Raw genomic sequence first — 17,906 nt, 5'->3', positions numbered from 1 at the left:
TGTCTGTACTCAACAACGTTTGCTTGAAAAGTAACGACACATATATATTATATAAAGTTGTGTCTTCAAACATGAAGACAACGACCTAATAAAAATATTAGACCTTAAATTTGTACTTTTACAATCTTAAGTGTTCATAATAAAACTAAACAACCTAATGTTGTTTAACCATGATGTCCTTGATTATATTTCTCAAGGATGTATAAATACCAACTACAACAATTACTATACTTGGAAGTTAGAACTACAAGCAACATGATGAACACCCGCTCAATAAGAACAAAAGATCCATTATATTGTTATCACCAGAAGAACAAAAGATCCCGTGTTATATAAAAATTCATACAAATAAGAAACAACTAACCTTAATTTTAAGGCCGAACGAACTAACATCAACAACTCACCCACTTCATCTTTTGTTAAAAAAATAAAAAAAAAATAAAAAACCACTTCAATATTAGCTACTATCTTCCGCTTTAAGAAGCCTGGCCCGTCTTGTGTGTGGCTGGCCACACCGTGTGACCACTCATAAAATATTAAAGTAACCTCTATAACACTGACTAAGTAAACCGTAACATTGATCGAGTAACTCCTATAACACTGACGAAGTAACCCTTTTAACACTGAATATGTAACCCCTATTACACTAACGAAGTAACTCATATATTGGATGGCGGCCACACCGTATGGCTAACCACATATAAGACTTTGTGATTCCCACTTCAACTTTCTGAATTTCATATCTTCGTTAAACGCTAATTTAATATGAGTACGAGTAACCAAAATATACGACACTTGTAAGACTTTTTCACGAGGAGAATTCTTATGGTCTCTTCACTTCATCTTAATTTCAGTTCAGCTTTTTATTTCCTTCTCTTATAAAACATTCATTTATGACCGGATGGCTTTAATAGACTTGATCACATAGGTTGAGGTTAGTAGATTTCAACACTTAATCAAATGTTTTTAACTAGTAAGAAAGGTCTTCACGTCATCAACGAATAAAACAGTGTCACAGTCAGATATTGTACGTCTGTGCCATTGTTTTAAAGTGGCTACTTTTATGTCCGACTTAGTGTAAACACAAATTTTGAGTTTGCAAAATAATCAAAATAAATGCAACAAATTAATTTTATTAATATAATAATTTTTTGAGTACAATCTCTAATATGATCCACTGTTTCAATCTCCACACTATGTTGTCAGATGACTCGATTTGTTGTTGTCGAAATTCGCTTTTCTCTAGATTTTTCTTGTGTGTGAAATGAGGGAAGAGAGCCCTATTTATAGAGTTCTCCCAAGCTAGGGTTTCAAGATAACCACTAAATGAGTCTTATATCATTTCACATAGGCCAAAGTAACCTAGATGAACTATTTAGTCAATATACACGAGTCAACAATTTGACTTTGACCCGAATAATATGTAACGACACTTGATAAAATTTTCGTGCCTACACTTAGGTCATTTTTTTATTCTAGACTTTTGATGAAAGCATGTTAATGGTTTAGTCAAGATTGAGCATTCAGCCATTTAGCAACCAGGAGTCCAGGACTCCCAAAGATTCAGCAATGAATAATCAGAAATCAAACACTTCACAAAGCTTTTCAAAAACCTATACGAAATCTGTTACAGGGCAAATGTTAAATGAATTACAATAACAAACAAGATTAGCCCCAAACATTTTGACAATGTCTTCTCAATTAAATCATCAGCTTTCTTCAACCATCTATCAGTACAACACTTTTTCTACTCTGTCTCCCTCAGTCTTTCTCTTTCTTTCGAGAGTTGGAAAGAATCCGCAATCTACAATAAGAATCTAATACCTAAGGGCTTATTCTACAATTTTCTACTTGTTGGCTCCACTTGCAGCAACTATTATGTAGAAGCAAATCCGCTTGAAAATGCAAAGACTGGTGTCAGCACTCATTTGAAAACATCAGACTTCAAAGCCATTTCAGAATATCCAGTTTCACAGACATTTGTAAACTGATGGCTTCAAAGGCATTTTAGAATATCCGGCTACACAGATATTCGAGAACCTCGAATATAATCTCAAAATTTCTTGACTAGCTTGCTCATGTTACCGCCGAGAGGTTCGAGACCTTGGCTTAGCTCTCTGCCAAATCAAAAAGCAATGGGATGAGTAACAAGAATTAACACACCAGTAAAATATTGACCTCTGTTTTAAAAATATACGACAGCTTAAGATATCTGAAGGTCAACAGGTTCTTTCTGACCATATGCTTATGTAGCAAGAAATGTTCTCACAAAATTGTCTAAGCAAGAAGTTGTAAATTATAAAACATAATTTCATGAACAAGAATACTGGAAACTATGGTTGATGTGATCACATGGGGAAAAAAAATTGGCAAGCAGAAATGTGGTATACACATCACATGGGGAGGGAGGGGGTGGGAGGACTTTACCAAAAAAGATAACATACTGTAATAAAGTAGTAATTTTGGAACATACCAAAATAAAAAAATAAAAAAAAACAGGAAAAAATACGAGACAGACTGCAGAGAGTGGTATAGAAGGATTAATGTTAGCAACCATAAATGAATGAGACTTTGACTTACATTTGTAGCTCCAAAGCTTGACCCTGATCCTAATGCAGAACCTGTTAATCAAGGGAAATCAGGAATCAAAAGAATGACAAAATCCACCAATTTTGCACAAAATAAGTGATCCTTTATGCATTGATCAGATAAGAATACATCGGATACTATATACGTGGTATATTTTTATACATGGATCAAAGCATACAAAGAATAGCAATATAGCAAATTAAATGAAATAAAAGAAGATTGATATAAATTTAACTGCTCAAACCACGTAGAAGGTGAAATTACATTATGGCCCAAAATGCAAAAAATAAAAAAAGCCGGAAATTTATGAAACCTCTAAATAAATCCAAAGAAACTATATGAATACAAAACGGTTGAAAACAAACAGCATAAAAAGCATAATTATAAACAACTGCCTCCACAGGTCCAAATCTCTTTAAAAAAAGACACTCTGTGATAGATTGATAGAGCATGTGCAATCAACATTCCATCCAGACAGAAAAGGATGTCCAAAACAGCATAGATGTTTCAATCAAGATTTTTTTTTTCCTCAGTATCCTGGTGGGATGTAGACACAAATAAGCCATATGCTCACAGATATGTACAAGAATAAAGCTTCGGCTTCTGTGATACTATATTGGGCAATCAGTTAACCAACGAGGCTCCTAATCACCCAATCAGTTACATCAATTTATGAACCCTTAAAAAATGCTAGTATAAAAATGATAAAGGACGACAAGGCAACAACAACTCAATAGTCGATCCATTGAGCTCCTGCCAGGAAAAAAATTCATATGATACACCAAATTCAGGCTGCAATGATATTAGTGAGATTTTAAAGCAGCATGTTCTTTAAGGTAGCCTAATTATAGGGACTGGGCCATAGGTCTCTTAACTGTATGTACTTACATACTCACTTAAAAACAAGTGTGTATATAAAAGTCCATCCCCACTGGAGAGAAACACATAAATACTAACTAATATATAAATAAGATCTACCAGGTCCTTAATTCAATACTATTACACAGAAAGTATTCAAGTAAGCTTGAAGTGTTATGTACCTGAACCAAAAGGAGTTGAGAATAGGGAGTTTCCAGCTGGTGCAGAAGCAGGAGCACTGCCACCAAATAAGGAGGCTGTTGAGGCTGATGGAAATGCCGGTGATGAGGAAGGGAAGAGTGAGGTTTGAGGAGAGGCCATAGATGTAGAAAAAAGGCCCCCTGAAGCAGATGCAGGGGTTGAAAACAGAGAAGATGAGGACGTGCTAGCAGGAGTAGCTCCAAAGAGAGAAAACCCAGTTCCAGCTGAAGATGACACTGGTGCTCCAGAAGTCTGTGGTGCGGTAGATACCCCAGGAGCCCCTGAGCTAGCAAACAATCCAGCAACCTGAGTTGTTGGCTGTGGTGCTGCTGGCAGATGCAATGTTGGGTGCACTCTTTTAGCAGCTGCTTCTTGTCTGGCCACTTCACGCCTGTCAGCCTCCAAAAATGGGTCACCAACATCCCCACGACGTCTCTGGTCAGCAAGATATGCTGTTCTCATGGATTCAATGTACTGATGAATACTTTCAACCTGAAACAATGTAACACAGAATTCATCGATTTTCACAAGGGAATCGAGGAAGAGCAGGAAATAACCAAAAGGAATACTGATGGTTAACTTTACACTAAGAGGCAAAACATTTTGAGAGGCATACAAAACTGCAAAAGCCAATGCAAAGCAGAAGCAACAGGAAGTATAATGATAAATCAGTCATCAGAAAAAAAAAAATTACACAACCACTATGGATAAGGATGGACAATTCACCAACATACTAAAGCAGTTGACATATCATTGCACTACAAAGGCACTTCCCATGAACAAAGTCCCTCACGAGTGCTTTCTTGTCCCCCCTTACAAGATCAATTGGTTACAAAGACTAAACAATTGTAATACTCTGCGATGAAATGTCCTGTCCAGATGTATTGCCTACGCAAAAGAGGCTATCAGCTTAACCAACAGTTAAGCAGCATCTACAACACTTGCTAATTAAACAACCAACGTTTTATGCATATGCAAGAAATTTCGGAATACTGCAATACAAACCAGAAATAACTAAATACAGATAAATTTAGCATTCAATTGCATGTCTGATTACCTTAGCAGCCACGTGCACAAAAAATTCATGTACATTGGTCAGAACTTTAGGAAAAGACTGCAAAACCGATGAGTTAAAAGTTATAGAATTTCGATCAGAATCTGAGAGTAGAAGCTGCTCTAACTCCTCAATCCATTGCCGGCACTCCCCTATGTACTTCTCAAATCTAGCAACTGTTTGCTGCATAAATGGAGATGGTTTCTTTGGAACCCCACTGTAAAAATCGTTTACTGGCACCATAGAGCTGGCAGCTGCTTGACTTGATCCGCCAGGTGTTGTTGATGTACCAGGGGTTTGGGCTGATGCAGTAGTATTTGAAGCAGTTCCACCTTTTTGATGAAGAAACCTTGGCCGAAGAATCATAAAAGAACGAATGGCAATCTCGGTGTTTCTTAGCATTTCCTTTACACCACCCATCAACTCGTGCAATGTCACTTTCTGTCTTTCCATGGATGTACTAATTCCGCCAAGTTCCTGTGAGAACATCAAAATATTGCTCTCAATGTTCTTCTCTGACATTAAAAGGGAAAAATCTATATAGAGGTCTGATGCCTAAATGCAGGACTATCATGCACATTTACTATCAATTCGTACTACACGAAACGAAATTTAGACACTAAATTTCAATAATGGAGAGAGTACACAAATTTCATTAATAATTTAATTACAATAATGGAGAGACTACACAAGTTTCATTAGTAGCCTTTTTGGGAATATCAATCATGAAGGCTTAACTTAACAATGCGACTAGCAACACCATATAGTTCGAGTTTCACAATACAAGGCAACTCCGGCAACAACCTACATTTGACATAAAGTTCGAAAAAATAACAAAAACAAGATTAACATAAACAGTGAGAAAATAAGTAACCTGAAGAATGCGGCTAGCATCAAGCTCGAAAGTATTATTGGAGACCGAAGAATCGAAGAGGCGGTTACATTGATCTAAACTCTGACTCTCACCTCTGTACTCCAGTATTCTATCCCTAATAACCCAAAAATCAAAATTAAAATATAAAAACACGGCCATCAATTAAAATGGAAATTAAATCAAAATCAAGAAAACTCCCATCAATTAAAACAGAAAATTTAAAAACAAAAAGGAAAATCAAAAGAAAAGAAGCCAAGAAAGAAACTTTACTCAATTTGCAAGAGAACTTTCTGGGAATCAGGGTGAAGATCTGCCCATTTAGTACTGTAACTTGCTGGGGTTTTCTCATTTGTAAACAAAAACAATTGCTGTTGTTGCTGCTGCTGTTGTTGCTGCTGTTGCTGCTGCTGTTGGAATTGAAATTGTTGCTGCTGCTGTTGTTGTTGTTGCTGTTGCTGCTGCTGTTGTTGTTGTTGCAAGAAAGGATTCGATTGTTGTTGGGGTTGTGTTTGCAATTGAAAGGGAGATTGTTGTTGTTGCTGTTGTTGGGGAGTTGAGAAGAGAGAGAAAGACGACATTGTTAAATCTTGGCTAGTGGAGGAGAGAGAAAATGTAGCATTTGTAAATTGAAAGGGTTTGAAGAATGAAATTTGGTTGCTAAATTGGCGCGATTGTAAAAAATGGAAGAAATTTTGGGGGAAATTGAAAAACAAAAACCCCTTTCGACTGTTATTCTGGGTTTTAAAAAACCCTAGTCGAAGAGGGAAGCTGATGAATGAAGCAATAATATTTAAGATCTTGGAAGTTAAGTTCGGTGCCCCAAATTACGGTTTGGGCCGGTTTTCGCCATTTCGTATTTATATGTTAGCGTCTATTATAAGTCTAAGCCCAAACATAAAAGATCTTGTTTTTGTACTCCCTTACACAAGTAATGCTTAGCTTGTTTGAACTTTGGTTTTGACTTGAGCTCACTTGTTAAACATAATGGGTGGGAATGCCCCCTCAATCCCCTCATAATCGTTCCGACCTAAAATTTTATAAATAGAGTGGGTGCGAATGCCCCCTCAATCCCCTCATACTTGTGCCGGCCTAAATTTTATAAATAGAGTGGGTGCGAATGCGGAATGCCCCCTCAATCCCCTCACACTCGTGCTGATCTAAAATTTCTATATACACCACCTATCCAGTTGGCCAATACCCACCATTCATGGTAGCCTTTATAAATTATAAGTAGACATCCAATGTTCGTTCTATCATTTAAGTTGACATCCATAATGTATTAATATATTGTTATATACACCTATACCGTACACCCATAAGTATTTGTTCCCATTTTAATGATTGTTTTTCATTTTATCATCAAATGAATAGCAAAAACTAAACTTAGATTGATTGGGCGTATGGTACACCCGGATGTATATAACAAATTCTATAATCCACTAGGTGCATATACCTTCGTATTACATCTAGAGACCTATTTAGGAGTTTACTTCATCTTGTACGTAATAATAAGGATTGTAAAGTACAGAGTAATGGTCTAGTGGATATATGACGGGTTATCAAAAGGACAGATGCGGGGAAAAACTAATGAGACTCCTATGATATCAAAACTCATCAATTTCATACTACCCATAGTGCCCAAATACATAAAAAAAATTTGATATTCATATTTTCTGACTACTTATCGATATTACTATACTGAAATTGCCAAATTGTACTCCGTAGGTTGTTTATTAAAAAGACAAGTTAGATCGATCAAATTAATGTACCTAATTTCAACACAAATGTGTGTGATGCTATTGAGTGGGGACAACTAGTTGGAGATTCAATCCGTGACTTTACGCCTGAAAGTCGGAGATCTAGTTAACTTTTCTAACCTCTTTTGTGAGTTAGATATTCTTTGACTTGGTAGTGTATTTTTCTCATTAAATAGAAAAGCGGCAATATATACAAATTTAAAGTACATGTATGTTATTGTTTCATCATAGACAAATACGAAGTAGAACTCAACTAGCCTACCCTTTTTTTTTTTTTTTTTTTTTTAAATCAAGGAGTCGTGACAAGTTTTTCACGTACATTTTCATAGGCTAAATCCAAGGATGTGTAGAAATGTAGAATATTGATTTTAACTGCAATTAATATTATATCCAAGTAGTTTGACGACTAATGAGTAGTTTTTTTCATAGGGATTCCCAGTTTAATAAACATCACTTTATAGATAAGAACTCGATCTTTATCCACCTACGTTTTTATAATAATACTCCGTAATGTTTTTGTGATTACGTACTAATGTACTATGCGATCCCATTATCATGGAAAACTTCAAATCCTTCAATTATATGCAGAGTATCACACTATCACAGAGTATAATAATGTTCCTACTACAGTAGCTATAACAATGAAGGGGATCGCGGAATCTAAGAAGCATTTTAGCTCAACAATGGATTAATTACTAAGACAAAAAAATACTACTCCGTATCATTCTATCAATATGCCTTCGTCCCATCTTACTTGTCTATGACTATATTTAGTGATACTAGTAGATAACTAGCTTAAATGAGACAAGTAAAATAAAGGACGGGGAGATCAAGAAACAATTGGGTTTAGTATTCATTAATCATTAACCCAGGCTATCTTCTATTCATAGAAAACAAATTAAAGGCATTACAACCACCAAAACTCACTAATCACTACATATGATAATATGATCTCAAGCTGTTCATAGCAGGTTCAATTACACTACTGAAATTTCACTCAATTTCCACATTAACCTACCTAACCCCCCCTTCAAAATTACAGCCATACCCTCCCAGTCCCAGTTCCACCATAACCATAACATTAGTACGCAGTATAAAACAAAAACTACAATAATTTAATGATTTTTTAATTTTCTAAGATAAAAAAAAAAAAGGGAATTGGAGGAGAAATTGATTAATCTCACTTTAGACCATTGCCCGTTGTCGAAATTGCAAGTTCTGGTAAGGAATTATAACATTCACCACCAACAAACCCAACCACTTCACCACTCTCCATGTGCCACGTGTCACTTCTACTCACACCCCCTTCTCCACCACCACCTGCTCCTCCACAACCGCCGCCGTTGCCACCATTCACATACGAGCCAACTTCATGATGAGGAAAAGCCCACACCCCACGTCCAAGCCCAAACCCAACTTCATCAAGCCCAAGCCCAAGCCCAAACCCACCTAAAGCCAGTATCCCACCAGGCCCACCACTACTCAGCAACGAAGTAAACCCGCCGCCGCCGCCAACCGTAGTCGAAGGAAGTGAAACATAAACAGGAGTAGCCTGGTGAGAAACGGGTATGGGCTCAAGACCCGGCCCAATAGAAACACCGGAAGAAGTAGAAGTCGTAGAAGTAACCAATGATGAAGAAGTACGTGAGCGCTTAGCCGTCTTACGGGACCCACCACCAACAGGGATGTCACGGAGGGTGCCACCGTGGGTCCAGTAACGACGGCAAGACTTACAAAAGTGACGTGGCTGAGAGAAGTTGTAGTTGTTGTAGTAACAGAATTTTGTGTTGGTTGAAGTGCAACGTGGACAAGGGAGTGGGTCTTGTTGTTCCACAGGCGGTAACGGCGCTCCCATCTGTTGCGCCCTTACCGCCCGTCTTTCGGCCGCCTCGGTCGGCATATGTGTATGTGGGTTAATAATTCAAAGGAGAATAGTTAAGAGGAGTTTTGAGTTTGAGTAAGGGTGTATGTGTTTGTTTAATTTGATTGAGAGAAAAAAAGGGAGGAAGAAGGGTATTAATATGGAGAGTGGTAGTAGTGAGATTGTGAGAAGAGGCAGAGCATGCAGAAGAAGGCAAACAGTGAGGAGAATTGAGAACAGCTTTATTCAGTTAATCAGTCGGGTGTTTGGGGAGAATTTTGATAATTCTTTTTTTTGTTTTCTTTTCAGTGAGACATAATAAGTTAATGGATAAGGACTTGCCAATATTACTGTTTTTTTTTTTTTTGTTTTATTATTATTTTTTATAATTAGGAGAGTGATTTACGAGTATGTGATATTCATGGTTTTGGGTATCTGTCATTTTATAGTGCTGTTTCTCCAGATTGTCTTTGACCAAAATTTGGTAAAGGGTAGAAAGTTTGTTTGTATTATTGTAAGGGCTTAGGCAAATGAGGTAAAAAATCTTTTGCTCAGATATTAGAATCGAACTGGATTTATGTGGGGGACTAGGGCCTTTTTGTTGTCAAGGGTTCAAGGCTAATGTTGTTGATTCTGTTTTGAACTTTTGATTTGCCTTTGACATTTATTGTTAGTGCATACTCTGATGTAGTTTGTTAATTCAATACTTAGATTTGATGTTATTAGTCGATTGTATTAGTTGATTTAGCTAGTTATTATCGTTAGTGTTAAGTGTATGATTAATTAAATAAGTAACAATCAGATTATATGAATTATCTGATTCATTGTTTAGATAGATGATCAATAAAAGTATTGCTGAGTAAAATAAACATGCTAGCTAGCATCATTCTAAACAATATAAGTACTATATTTGACTAGGATTGTGATAAAATATTGGTTTCAATCTCTTTTGGTAATTGGTGTTAATCTTATATTCTAATTCTCACAATTAAAATATTCTGTCAAAGTCTCAACCAAACACTCTCAAGTCTCTATTGTAGAGGCAACTAGTAGTTTTATTATATTCTAAATCCAAGTAAAAGTTCGTTGTCTTACATATATGATTTTATGAATTTGCTGAATTTTCTTTCCTCTTTTTGGTTTTGATTAAAATACATATGTGAAATGTGAATATTACTTTAGTCTTTAAGATAGAGGTATAATTATAATAGCAACATAAATTTTGTGGACTCAATACATTACATGACACACGAGTCAAAGCATTAACCATGCAATAGAAAGAAGGAATGATAATGCTGGGGCACAAGAGAAAACTTAAAAAGAATCCATTCTTGAAAGTTCTAAAATTGTAATAGTACTATACTATCATGCCTGCTAAAAAATATGCACGGGTCATAGTGGCTCTCTCTCGTTCACTTTTCAAACCTAAGAATATGAAGATTATATGCAATCATTTAAAGTTAGGATAATAATTAGTGATCCATGATGATGATGGTCTGAATTTTTCTTTAATATCTTGCAGGATTAAATACAATATCGACCAGTTGCACTGGCTAATTAGTTTGTCATGCAAAATTCTCAATAGCATATTATATGACAAATTAAAAGTATAAAATTATTATATAAAAAATAAAAATATCACATAAATGATCAAGGACAAACCATGCAAACATGAATCAGTTTATTTGCAAATACACACAATTGTATCAAAATATACAAAAATAAGAAATATAAATCGAGTAAAAAGTCGAACACAAAGTTATTCAAATAGAGTGCCGGTTCATTGAATGAATTTCAAATATTTCTGCTAGTTAGTTTGTTCATTGTTAATCTGTTATACATTTTAAAGATTTAAGAATAATTAAGACCAAGTTCATGCATCATGAGAAGTTTAGAACAACTGTAGAACACCTAAACTATGACTCTTCAGAATATATGTTTGACAATTTGGTCCATATGTCTGTTTAACATATTCATGAATTTTGATCGGCAAGCAACTCACGTAACTATTAATAAGTAATCAAATATTCTAATTGTGAATCACCGAAAAGAAAAAAAAAATACAAGTAATTGAATTATATAGCTCCATTTATAAATTAAGTCGGCAGTTATTCTTCATATCATATAGAAATGATAATACTTCTATTCATCGATGAGCCTATAAATTAAAGTGTTGAAGCTAAAGATGGGCACAAGTCGGGTTTTGTAGGCCCATGTGTTGCTAGACCTATGTCAACTTTTTAATTTGATATTCATACATAACCAATGGCTTATTAACGTGCTTCTCATACCATATGCCATTTTTGTATCGTGTTTGGTCAACCCTTAGCTTGTGCCGACCCTGTCCATGCCCTCCTCTAGTCGGATCCTTGTAATACTTTTTCTCCTTTCTTTTAATTCCATAAAAGATCATAATTATAAGGTTGAAAAATCCCAACATCATTTCTAATACAAACTACCAAATAGTAAATAATAAGTCATTGTGTGGAACATTTATACATTTCATCAAGAACACTACAACTTTTTTCTATGCAATATTTGCACTGACAAAGTTCTCAACCTTCCGAGTGAAGTTATTTATTTGAATGCCTTACCTACCACTTTGATAGGGACTTAGGGAGTATTAAGTTACATTTGTTTAAGATTGATTTTATCAAGCTTTAGGCTATTTTCATTACACTCATTGAGATATAAATCCATTAGTAGTCTAGTAGACCTAAACCTCTTAATAAGGTAGGGTTTAGTCATAAGAGAAGACTGCCATAAAATTTATATATTTTTTCTTTTAAAACAAAAAAAGTTTGATTTTATAGATAATGCCTTCCAACCTTTACTCATTCACAAAAAGAATTTAGGTCCCTTAAACAGTTAAATGGAGTATTGTTACTGTATATATAGTATGTGTCGTAAGTATAGTAGATATTAGGAAAAGCCAAATACAAAAAACGTGGTAGATTTTATTCAATTTAACCTTTTGATTTGGAAAATATACAGTATTATTTGGAATACATGTGTATATAAAATCTCATTAATTTAATTACCTTCTAAAGTCTTCTTAAAAAATAGAGTGATTATTAAAAAAAAAAAAAAGTGTGTAAAATGAAGCAACATATAATAGGGCGGCTTAAGTGGAGGGGTGAAAGAAGGGGGGGCCAAGTTTGAACGAGATGAGCGGTAAAATGGAAGAAGAGAAGCAATAAGGCAATAACCAATATCCAATATCCAATAAGCATTCACATTTGGTAGGTATTATGATAGTGTCGGAGAAGCGTGGTATACAATTACTGGTTTTGCTCCTCTGATTTCGGCATCTCATCTCATTCTTCTTCTTCCATTTCTCTCTCTTCCGTACTCTCTCTGCCCCTGATTTCTCGCCTCACTGTTCCCTTAACACACCTATTCTCTTCACCCCCCTTGTCCTTTTCCTCTACTCCCTTGTACTACTAGGCTCTACCACTACTCACCCTGACCCACATAATTAGTAATTCAAGTTACTCCTAAGACTAATTTATCCTATTAGTAAGAGTATACCAAGTTTCTTACGACGACTACAAGTTTTGTTAGCACTAATCCAAGTTGGAGTAGTGAATGCATCATTATTAATTTTATCTTTTAATCTTTCTAGGAAGACGACCTTGCTCTACTCCGTAATAGTTTGCGGTCTCATAATATAGACTACGTACTTATATATGCTACGGAGTGTATACACTACCTTAACGGTTCAACAAGATGAATAGATGATTAGTTATTTATACTACGCATTTATTAAAATAAGATATTTAACACAAAATCAAGTTGATTTTTGTGGTGAATGGACATTGAACTTCATATGATCTTAAAGTTAATATCATCGTCTTTGTCCCTAATTTTTGTCGTTATGTGATTTTGATAACAAGGAATAACACATCAACTCAAAGTGACCGAAGACTATTGTAAGTTGATGTGCTGAAAAGATTAGTATGATCGATTAGCAATTATTATTAAATACAATAAGAAGGTATCATGATTTGGGTAAAGTAGGACAGTTATTTGTTAAGCTAGAATTCCCCTCCAACCTTTCATTCCCCTTTTTTTTATTTTTTTCTTCTCCTTTTGGAACTACACCGACTACGAATTTCATATAAGTTGTGTTATCTTCACTTATACTCCGTACTTAAGTTTATATTTCTCTTAGCTTGAACTTATTGTATCCGTATATTTAATTATTAGAAATGTATTGTAATAGTGATATGACCTTATACAACCCTCAATTTGGTCATATCAGAAACATTATGCATACTCCATGTATGTTTCAGATGGATCAGAGTATCAGACAGAAGAAAAAAAAGACAAATAAAAGAATATGAACAACAAAAATACAACACAAAGCATAATGCAAATGCATGCATTGTTGGAGGAGATAGGAGCGAATAACAATCCCACGCGAGGGATACAAAATGCAGTATGTCTCTCTGCAACACAGAGGATGCTCACACGTCACTCTCAACACAACAAGCCTAATTTCAATCAACTATTCAACATACATACCCAGCCCAACCCATGTAATCAAACACATTATTGTATGCGACATTACATACACGTAATATACACTGCATATTTTGATATTTTTCCCCTACAGTCAATTCATTCGGGTGTCCAGGTCGGGTTTGGTGAAGTTGAGTCGGGTTGGACCTATTTATAAATCTGAATCATGCTAAATTCTTATATACAATGTATAAATTTAATTTTTTAAGATTTGTTTCGGATCGGATCGGGTTATTCGGTAGGTTTTTGACACCCCAACCTACTCAAACAGAGCATGTTAAAAACTGACACAGTGACACTCTTCAAATATTCACTTATACCTATACTCCGTAGTTTTTATTTTACGTACAGTACATACATAATACATCTTCCAGATATTTGTCCTTCACCTCCCCTCATCCTTTTCTTCTTTGGCCTTTTCTTGATTCCTTTTTTTTAAAAAAAAAATATATATTTTCTCTCCTCTACCTGTCATGGCTCAGATCATGGTTATTAGTTTGTATTTGTAATGGACAACATCTTTCTGCACCATTTCTGCAGTGAAGATGATGGTAAATAATGGTTGTATATATTATTTTCTCTCATTTATAATTTCGTGTTTATTTCAACCGTTACTCTTTTTCCCAACTTAATTGATGTCAAATCAATTTATCACATAGCTTGTCAATTGCACTATTACAATTTAACCAAATTCGGAGCACTATACAGTATCCATGCGTCTATATAGTACAGTCACCTATGATTTGATACTGATGGCTTTGAAATTTGAATGGTCTGGGGTTTGATTTTTGTCTACTACATGAATTGAAGCTGCCTTGAAAATGCATCCATGTTATGTACCTACTTAAGTCGTACTAATTCTGTTCATTCCGTCTTAATCAAATTAGATTTAAGGTGAATAACAATAGTACCGCCAATTAATGTTTTAGGGGATGATAATGACCTCACGAGACCCTAATTAGGTTGTTTAGGTACAGACGTACAATATTCATGAAAACAAGGTGCGGATTGGTTCTTTAAAACTGATGATACATATTCTTATTTAGAATAGTATGGAGTACTCCGTAGCTAATTGTAACTGTAGCTGAATGGTCTGGGTACAAAACGAACCATTAGAATGAATAACCATGAGTGACACGCCGGCTTAAAAAATGATAATCACACAAATTTTCAAAATTTATTCACTCACATGTTTGATTAGTAACCATGGAATCAAGAAAAATACACTGCATAACAATAACATGATTAACATCAATCCTCGCTCTTTGCATATTCTCACAAGTCTAATAATCACTAAACTAACATAACGACCTTTTACTGAAGGCCATTGACTCATTGTAATGTATTGACAAGAATAAAAGTTAGATTAATGCAGTTAACAAAAAGTTGAGAAAATATGGAATACATACTCGTAATATACGAAGTATGATATGACCAAAATTAGTAAGATAAAGAAAAAAAAAAAAAACGTAAAGCCCTAATTGAGCCAGCCAGTATTCATGATTCCAATATCAAGTCCAGTCTGAATTTCGCCGATCCAAACCAACCAGGCCCATTGCAATGTTAAGCAATTGTTAAAGAAGTTAAAAAAAAAAAAAGAATAAATTATAGAAATTGGTATGCAAAATTGGAGATGATTAATAGTGACATTTGATATTGTTGCCTAGTTGGTAGTGTTGGTACAACGTAATGATAATTTGATAAAAACGCACAGTTGGTGTGCAACAATTTGGTAATTAAAATTGACTTGTATGACTTGAAGATAGACTGGGCAATTTTTTTCAACACTGTGTTTTTACTTTTTAATGTTTGAGTAATGTCTTATATATATATGGAAATAATTGTAAAATATTAAAAAAATTACATTACATTTGAGGTATACTAATTTCTCAAGGTAAAGTTACAAAAACATTTGTTATATGACATGAATAAGGGGAAACAAACTCAACTAGAGGCAATAATACATACACAAAAGTACATGTATAAAACATAGGAGCATCCACAATCAATGGTTCCTAAGTTGCCGAAGGTTCATGGGAGAAATGTACTTGGTGTCTCCATCAAGTAGTTGTTTGGCTAACAATACATTAGCCGCCTCGCTTGGGTGGTAAGGATCCCAAAACACATGTTTATCGCGGTCAGTACACAAACTCGAGCTCGGTCCACATGGAATTATTCCCGCGAATTGCCCTCCATTTCCACAACATGCTCTGCTTGCTGTGCTAAACCCTACACAATAATCAATAATCAAGAAAAATACTTAAGACCTTGTTCTCTATATCTGATTTTAATTAGACCAAGTTTGTTATAACAGACTACTCGTTAGTGTGACACGTACCATATTTCTTGTAATTAGTGATAAGTTCCAAGACAAGATCATAGACATTCGCGTAAACAAAGGTGGATTCAGGAAGAGTTTCTCCCAACTGAACAAGAAGATCCTTTAATTTGGCATTGTATTGACGTGCTAGCTTATCAGCCAAATCCACACATTCATTTTCGTTCAACTGATTAATTGTCTTCTGATAAGGAATGCACCCAATCGGTCCAACATTCGCCACCACAAATTTCCTACCATCCAACCTATATAACCTCTGCCATATAGTAATCGTATACAACATCAGCTTCTTAAATTAAGATACCGCGATAATTACAAGAGATTAGTAAAAGAAGAGGTAATGCTTACTGTAAGCTGGTCTCTTAGATGATTAATCATGTCATCAGTAAAGGAGTCAGCAGTTTGAGAAATTCTGGCTCCAATAGAAATAACCGGAAGCAAGTAATTATTGAGGAAATCATTTGATCCAACTGTAACTGAGAATATTGATTTTTTCTGTATGTAATCTCTTGCACTGGATGCTCCCAACAATTGGTCAATTTGTTTTCTTGTAATGTTGAAATAATCAACTTGGACATCCATTCCAAGCCTATTTACCTACAATTGCAACATAATTAAATGTTTCATTTAAACCTATTTTACGTAAAAAGTAGCACATAACGTGTTAAAAACATAAAATAATTTATAACCAGATTTTATATTAGATTGAAGCACTATATTGACAAGCGTTAAATGCCAACCACTATTGAATTATCCATACGTTATTTGTATTCTGTATAAGATAAAGGAAAAAAACACGGATTTTAGATTAAATAAAAAGGATCTGGTGAGCTTACAAAAATTCTTCCAGTAGCATTCAAAATTCCACCACCACCTGAGGCATAGTTAACTCCAGATAGTATGGCTTTTCCGGTAGCATTTGGGGCCAAAAACGGAGTAGCATAAGTTGGGATGCCCATCATTTCTCCTGTTAGGCCCAAAAAACAGAACCAACAAAGATCACTAACTATTTGGGCCTAAAACTCAGCCTAAGCCCAATTAAAACAGGCTGGGCCGAAAAATTTGATTAAAAAATGAAAAGAAAATTTACCTACAATATCTCCAATGGTTCTACCGTTAGTAAAACGCCCGGTTGGAGTACCACCAGAAGCCTTAAAATCAATACCATTTGGAGTTGTATCAGCTTTAGACAATGTGCTTAAGTAGTTATTATTTCCTGCATCAACCAAAGAGTCTCCAAATATAAAGGAAGCTCCTAGCGCTTTACCATTATCATCCGCATTACCAATTGGAATCAAACATGACAAACTCGATACCATCATCAAAGTTGTAATAAAATTAATTCTTCGACGATTAACATCAAAATAAGAATACGAAAATGCCATTGTGAGCTTGCTTAAACTTAAACAAAGCTCTCGGTCACGTTGTTTAGAGAGCAAGCTGAGAGAGAAATGATAATTAGTTTGATGTATGTGTATTTATGTGAAGGTATGAAGAAACTTGTAACGTTGAGGAAATTGATAAATTTGGTTTGACCCAAGTTTATAATAGTAAATGGATGGTTTGAGAAGAATATGGAATGGTGTATTATGATATGCATATATATGATAAATTCAAGGAGGTAGTTTAGCAACAATTGGTGTATTAATGGACTAGTTTGAACAAGCGTATAATAGTAACCAATCTAAATATAAGTGTTACTCTTGGAAAAAGTGAGAGCGTTGCATGTAAGTAGAGAAATGGTTTTATTGGTGAAGCTTAGGTGTTGTTAGGTTGACGGTTTATAATTGCTTGTTCTAATTTGGTCTTACACATGGAGGACTTTGTTGTTAGTGTAGAAAGTGATTTAA

The 17,906-nt window shown here is 35.0% G+C and overlaps 2 protein-coding genes and 1 pseudogene across 2 annotated transcripts; all 3 read right to left on the bottom strand.

Annotated features, from left to right (window-relative positions):
• Window positions 1–1,570: 1,570 nt before the first annotated feature.
• On the bottom strand, window positions 1,571–6,384 carry LOC145626859 (nuclear pore complex protein NUP58-like). Its single transcript, XM_081679331.1, has 6 exons — window positions 5,847–6,384; window positions 5,577–5,691; window positions 4,706–5,179; window positions 3,630–4,140; window positions 2,581–2,621; window positions 1,571–2,117 (listed from the first exon to the last, which is right to left on the bottom strand). The coding sequence occupies exons 1-6, from the start codon at window positions 6,152–6,154 to the stop codon at window positions 2,082–2,084; spliced, it is 1,485 nt and encodes a 494-aa protein (XP_081535457.1). The 5' UTR covers window positions 6,155–6,384; the 3' UTR covers window positions 1,571–2,081.
• Window positions 6,385–8,055: 1,671 nt separating this feature from the next.
• Window positions 8,056–9,635, bottom strand: LOC145626848 (dof zinc finger protein DOF3.4 pseudogene; annotated as a pseudogene).
• A 5,887-nt stretch (window positions 9,636–15,522) lies between these two features.
• On the bottom strand, window positions 15,523–17,606 carry LOC145626842 (GDSL esterase/lipase At2g23540-like). The gene is made up of 5 exons (XM_081679316.1): window positions 17,147–17,606; window positions 16,893–17,023; window positions 16,405–16,653; window positions 16,057–16,312; window positions 15,523–15,947 (listed from the first exon to the last, which is right to left on the bottom strand). The coding sequence occupies exons 1-5, from the start codon at window positions 17,439–17,441 to the stop codon at window positions 15,724–15,726; spliced, it is 1,155 nt and encodes a 384-aa protein (XP_081535442.1). The 5' UTR covers window positions 17,442–17,606; the 3' UTR covers window positions 15,523–15,723.
• Between the last annotated feature and the right edge of the window lie 300 nt (window positions 17,607–17,906).

The sequence above is a fragment of the Chenopodium album genome, chromosome 1 (assembly GCF_948465745.1).
Source record: "Chenopodium album chromosome 1, dcCheAlbu1.1, whole genome shotgun sequence".
Taxonomy (NCBI): Eukaryota; Viridiplantae; Streptophyta; class Magnoliopsida; order Caryophyllales; family Amaranthaceae; genus Chenopodium; species Chenopodium album.
The sequence above is the reverse complement of the archived record's forward strand: the minus strand, read 5'-3'. Positions and strand labels throughout refer to the sequence as shown.